Here is a 6,998-nt window from a genome sequence, read left to right on the forward strand (position 1 = left end):
AATTATATTATTAAACCAAATATAAATTACTTCGTTATTGTACATAAATTAAATTATAAAAAAATTGAATTAAAAAATTACACAAAAAAATGAAGAATTTCAAATAGTTAATTTGTTACTAATATCGATATACTTTTGTCAAATTTTTATGATATCTTCAAACATATATTTATTCAAAAATAAAAACATCATCGATTTCTCAAAATCACATAAAGTCATATTATAACATCGACTGAGATAAAGAATAAAATGAAATATTAAAATCACGATGTATCTCGGTGCATTGCGCGAGTACGCTTCTAGTATATATATATATATATATATAGAGAGAGAGAGAGAGAGAGAGAGAGAGAGAGACATGTTTATGTAAGAAAACTAAATAAGAGAATAAAAAAAACAGTCGAATCACATGTGATTTTACACTAAAATCTCGTATAAAATCACATTTGGTTCTCGCAACTTTGTCAGGTCGCAGCCCAGGTCGCCCACACCGCCTTTTGTGGACCGTTAATGTGATTTGTCTGTTTTCGTATTCTCTTATTTAATTATAATTCTCGTTTGAACCTCCTTATATATATTATACTTCAAAGGAAAAAGTTTTTGTACCGTCTTGTCTTGTCCTATCCTATCCGGTGTACCAACCGCACATGGACATATAGAACTTGATTAAAGAGTACCTTAATAAAAGGAATCAACCAATATTTGGCATTTAAAGATTTGGATATTGTTTTAGTTACCTGTAAGGAGTAGCATAAATCTGCAGGGGTACAATCATTGTTCTTAAGCTTTTCTTCAGCAGTGGCTTCAATGTAGCTCAATATTCCACTAAAAGACACATCCATTCCTTTTACAACATAAGGGAGGTCTATAAACTTTTCTCCCTTCTTTGCAAGCTGACAAAAGACCACATAAAATTTCATTACCAGATATCCAATTTTATATGAAATAAATAAATGAATTTACCCATTGCGAATTTTCCCGAAACATGTTCAAGTATAATGTCCAAATACCAACCAACAGAGTATTTAATACTCTTACAAAGACGAAAGAAGAGAACCTACACTATAAACCAATATCATCCATTTATTATAACAAACGAATCCAATATATCCCACCTGGAGGTGCGGTCTGTGAGGGTTAAGATGTATACAGACCCGAGATCTACCTGAAAGAGTATTGTTTCCGTGAAGACCCCTGGCTTGTGAAAAGTGTGTGAAAGAGACAAATGCATATAAGATAAATTTTGAAAAGATAGATGCGAGTAAGCAATAACACACAAATACAAGCAGGTATAAGTAGGGGTGTTCACGGTGCAGTTTGGAGCCAAATCGCAAACCGCATATATCTCAAATCGCAAAAAATCGCAACATGAAATGCAGTGCGGTTTATGCAATTTGTACCTAACGCACTTGTACCGACAATCCAATAATTATAAGATTAAAACTTTATTACAAAATCAATGATAAGTAGTCCAAACAAATAAAAAGTTCTAATACCTCCGATTCCCAGACACATATTACATAATTAAACAGAGCCTAAAAAACTAAAAATATTGCATAAATTAGCCTAATTATCATATATAACATAGATTAAAAATATATATATATATATAATGTGTGGTGCGGTTTAAAACCGCGGTTTGATAACTCAAAACCGCAAACGGCACCGCATAGTGCGGTTTGGTAAAAATGCAAACCACACCGCAGAAGTTCTAAACCACGCTTTGGGTGAGGGCAGTTTGTGCTGTTTGTCAGTTTGGTGGTTTGGATGAACACCCCTAGGTATAAGAAAAACATTATCAAGGTAAAGAAACTGCACATACGTTTATTGTAGTGCTGAAACAGGAAAAAAAGCCATATAGTTTTTCATTGAAAAGTTAACGAGAAGAAAAATAAAATGTTGCAATTTACGTGAGACGTCACAAAAAGTGTAGCAATTTTCATAAGATAGAGGAAGAAGTTAAAAATCATGAAGATAAAGGTCCATCAATCTTACATACCTGCTCAATGTTGTACCCTGGGCTCGGATCATTTGACAACATTAAAACTCTAGCAAACCGGTCCAAGCAATTACCGATAGCTATATCAATTGTCTCCCCAAATATTCGGTATCTTCCCTCACTGTACGCAATTACCTATTTAAAGAAATGAAAAAGAAATCAATAGCATAATACTAATCTCATCCTCCCAATTTAATACTAATACTAATGATCGACCTTTGAACAATCATAAACTTGGCTTTTCGTTGTACATAAACCATCATTCTTGCAAAAATGCTCTAAAAACTACCAGTTTGCAAGAATAAGTTGACATGGAGAGATTGAATAAATATAAATCCCGGAAGTAGCCGTCATACTCAACTCTATTATCCAAAATTGCTCATCCGTGCCGAATGAGGTTTTCCTCTTGCTTTTTCAAGTTCGAAAGAACGTTGGTTTGTTTACAACAAAAGACCAAGTACGATGGCTAAAAAGTCAATCACTTATGAGTAATACTCCCTCCGTCCAAAATAAATGTCCGAAAAAGGAATACAGTTTTAAAAATATGTAATTACTTATTAATTAACTAAATGACAATTTACCCATAAATATTAAAGGGAGTAATAATTTTTTTATCTATTAATCAAGGGTAGAATTGGAAAGTAGACACTTATTTTTGGGACAAATAAAAATAAAAATGTGGACACTTATTTTGGGACAGAGAGAAATAGTAATAGCAACAATAACAATAGTCATGCAATCACCTGTGTGTTTCCCCCACTAACATAGAGAACAACAGGATCATCAGCCCCAGTGACGATCCTCCCCATTTCAATATGAGCAACACAGTGATTCACACCCACGATCGGAATCTTCCATAGCTGTGAAAGAACCCGTACAACAACAGCAGAAACCTGTAATGGTGCTCCCATTCCAGGACCCTTGGTGTAACAAAGACAATCAATGTCATTCCGTGTAAGTTGAGCAGTTTCTAGGGCCTCCTTGATTAGGGGAAGGATATGCTGCAGATGATGTTGTGCAGTTTCACGAGGGAGAAATCCATGACCAGGAGGAGTAATATAGGTGTGTCGTGGATTCGATAAGATCGTGCCATCTAGAGTCACTACCCCAACACCAATCTTGTTGGCCGATCCTTCAAACCCCAATGCTATCATTCTTTTCATCTCTAAAAACACCCCAAATAATTCGCAATTATGATTTGAATTAACAAGCTTTCTGTCAAATATGGAGAACTAAAAAGAATCAAGAACTGAGCGAATATGATTTCTCAGTGATTTACAGACTTCAGTTCTAGGTGCTAAATCCAAAATGATCGGTGTTATGAATGAAAGAATTACCATTTTAAGCCTTTGAACATATAAACGATCAAATAAAACTTAATTATCACGGCATCATTTAATAACTTAGAATATAATTAGATAAGAAAGTCAAGTAAATATCAACATAACTGTCTGGATACAGTTGTCAATTTGAAACATATATCAATAGTTGATTATTCGTGCAAATTAGCCATACAATGGGATTCAACAATACAAGCATGAAGCATGTGTTGCTGATTGGGGAATTTTATCGAACAGTTGGGGTTCATAAAAAAGAACAGAATCATTGCCTCAACACCACTCCATCTTCACTACTGGCAAAGATTCATCCGACCATTTGAAGTGCCAACATTAATCAACTAAAGGATTCTAATCTAAAACTCAACTTTTTCAACAACTTCAATTGGAAGTTGGGAACCCTATTTTGGTCAGATACACATACCTGAGCAGGAAAACAAACCGTTGGTGAACAAGGTTTGACTAAAGGCAGACAGGGCTTTGTATCTCAAATAGGTAATGGATTTTTATCAAAACAAAAGGTTTAACAATTCAGGAGATTTGTTCACGTAACTCCATCAAGAGCATTTTCGTGACATGCTTGTGCTTATATAATCCACATCAACTTTGAAGTAAGAAATTAACGTTTTGACATCCGAATTCAAAGAAAATCCATTTTTGATTCTTACAAACAACGTAAAAGCCCTAGGATAAAGATACGAGTAACAATCAAAGAAACAACAAATCATTCCAACTCCTAAAGTAATCCTGGAATTGTTTTACAATAAGAAGACATAAACCAAAATGAAGAATAGAAAAAAGAAGTACCTAAACTGTTTCCGGTGAAGAGTTTGCCGGGAGCCGGCAGCCTGGCGGCGGCGATGACTTGATGGAGGAAGTTAGTGAAGAAAGAATGAAAAGAGTGCGGCCCGCAGAACTCGGCCGTCGCTTCGTGATAACTTCAACTAGTAAACTACGATTTTAGTCCCTGTTGTTTGTGTTTATTGCTATTTTAGTCCCTGGTTTTAAAAAATTATTTGTCATCATTGTGGTTTTTATTTTGTTTTTCTTTTTGTTACTTCATCTGTCCTAAAATAAATGTTCACAATAAAAATGACATATAATTTTAAAAATTTGTAATTATTACATTTTAAGTAACTAAATTACAATTTTATCTAATAATTACGGGTTGAATGGGACGGTGGGAGTATTAATTATGTTAGGACCATGAATATGAAATGACCCCACAACGCCTTAGATTTAGGATCACCAAAAATAAATGAGTCTTGGTATAAACGTATTATATTACTTTTTGTTAAACAAATAAATAAAAATCGTTACATGACATGTTGTATTGCACCATGTATAATTATGATTATGTCATGAAATTTGGGTGTTTATGGTATAGTGTAATGCGCGTTAAAATTAAAGTTGCAAAACAAGTTGTATATGTCTCAAATCGTAAATGTTGTGTGGTTTGTTCCTAAATAGCTATTGTAATCAGTTGCAGTATAATATTGAAAATCAAAAGTTTAGAACAAAATTAAAGTTTGATAGTTCATACGGTACGAAGTTCTAATATGGAAAGACGTAAAGTTCTAAACTAAACTCATGAGACGTGAACCATGAAGGCATAAACGTAGCTTTTGTTTGGACTTAAAAGAGCGAAATGATATTATAAGTGTGATTCTTGGTTTTAACGTACTTGGATTTAGCTGTTTTTTTTTTATGAATTTAGGGGTGTAAATGATATGGACGACTCGTGAGCTATTAAAGATCGACTCGGTCAAAACTCAACTCAACATATTAACGAGTCGAGTCGAGCTACCCAATACTCGACTCGAAAAACTCATGAGATACTCGATTTTTTATATATAGTTATTTTTAAAAATATAATCAGTTTTGTGATATAATATGTATAGTATAATGTAATAAAAGTGTCTTATATTTTTAAATATTTGAACAATATTGTGTATTTTTAATTATAAAAATTATATCAATAATTTTTTTTTATTAAATCATAATTAAAAAAAAAATTATATAAGTGTTGGTGAAGTTGTGCCACATTAGAAGAAAGATAGTAGAAAAAGGTCGGAAAGTTGTTATAAAAAGAGAAAGATGTGAATGAAGTTTGTAACTTTGTCTTTTTGATTATTAAGTTTGAAATGCATTTCTTTAGTTTTTTAAAATTTAAAAGAACACCTTTCAGTTTTATAATTTATAACAGAATACCTTAAAATTTCATAAACTTCGACGGGTGAGCTTGATTAGAGTTCGGGACTAAAAAATTGCAATTCAGTTTGAGTCGAGTTTAATTTTTAACTACTTGCAAGTTTTCGAGTCGAGTTCGAGCTTAAGAAATTACTATCGAGTTCGAGTCGAGTATACTGATACTTGAGTTTGACTAGCATCATTTACACCCCTATCTATACTATATTATAAAACATTTGAGAAAACTTTTAAAAATCATTTTTTATGCATGAAGTATTGTTTATTGATGTATATTACTTAAAATTCAAGATTACACATGATTTTGTGTAAGTTGTTAAAGCTTCATTTTTAAATTCATGTTAACTAACTGCAGATAAATATAATTAAATATAGGATAAACATCTATTTTAAATATAGAAAATCTAAAATATATCATTGAGTTTCCAACCATTAATTATTATCTTTAATAAATATTATATTATTAAACCAAAAATATATTACCTTGTTATTAGACATAAATTAAATTATAATAAAAAATTGAAATTAAATAAGTTACAACAAAAAAACGAGAATTATTAAATAATTAATTTAAAACTAACATCGATTTTATTTTTTAAAATTTTTTTATACTATCTTCAAATTTATATTTAATTCAAAAATAAAAACATTATCGTTTTTTCAAAATCACATGAAATCGTCTTATATTGATAGAGACAAATAATGAAAACTAAACATTAAAATAGAGATTTATCTCGATGCAATGCACAATTACCTTTTTAATATGAACTAATGGAGTAGTACTTATTTTTTAATTTATTAAGTATAACCTTTTTTGTAAAAATATAACATCTTATAAGAACTACTATTACTATTGTAAACTTTTAAAAATAGAATTACAAACAAAATACAAAAAGAAATTCTCATAACAACCTAAAATGCTCTTATTATATTATTTTGGAAAATATTTTGTAGAATTTTTCGAGATAATACTCTTGTAATTAATAAGATCTATTTTGCTTCATAATCCTCTTAGAAATATTTGAGATGTTTAATCCATAATCAAAAATCGTATATAAATTATATTTTAGATAACCATTAATCTTTTTAATTTATTTTAGATAACCATTAATTTATTTATTTAATTTATTTTAGATAACCATTAATCTTTTTAATTTATTTAATTTTAGTCATCCTTTTATCAGTCTAGTCTAGTCTCTCATCATTTAAAAATCACCTTTATATCAATATCCTTTAATTTTAGTCATCTTATCAGACTAGTCTTTCACTCTCGGCTCGGGTAAACTAAATTATTTAATACTCATCCATGGCCATGCAACAAAAAAATATGTAAACCCACCCCTCTCCTCTTGTTTATCAAGACCTAATTTCCAGTGGTTTCGCATATTTGAACCGGCACAGTTAAGTTCACCCTACATATCGTCTTTCTTTTATTGGGTTTACGTTTCTGTCGA

At 31.0% G+C, this 6,998-nt stretch overlaps 1 protein-coding gene across 2 annotated transcripts in view; it reads right to left on the reverse strand.

The window, feature by feature from the left end:
* LOC112527426 (probable tRNA N6-adenosine threonylcarbamoyltransferase) overlaps positions 1-4,252 on the reverse strand; it is an 8,189-nt gene extending 3,937 nt beyond the window's left edge. The window contains exons 1-4 of one of the 2 annotated variants that reach the window (XM_025138089.1): positions 4,144-4,252; positions 2,743-3,164; positions 2,000-2,134; positions 738-893 (exon numbers count right to left, since the gene is read on the reverse strand). In XM_025138089.1, coding sequence (XP_024993857.1) covers positions 738-893; positions 2,000-2,134; positions 2,743-3,162 — 711 coding nt within the window. In that variant the 5' untranslated portion in view covers positions 3,163-3,164; positions 4,144-4,252. Of the gene's footprint in view, positions 1-737; positions 894-1,999; positions 2,135-2,742; positions 3,215-4,143 lie in introns of both variants that reach the window. The other variant, XM_025138090.1, reaches the window with a different exon arrangement.
* Positions 4,253-6,998: the final 2,746 nt, after the last annotated feature.

The sequence above is a fragment of the Cynara cardunculus genome, assembly GCF_001531365.2.
Source record: "Cynara cardunculus var. scolymus isolate 2C chromosome LG 15, CcrdV1, whole genome shotgun sequence".
NCBI classification, from domain to species: Eukaryota; Viridiplantae; Streptophyta; class Magnoliopsida; order Asterales; family Asteraceae; genus Cynara; species Cynara cardunculus.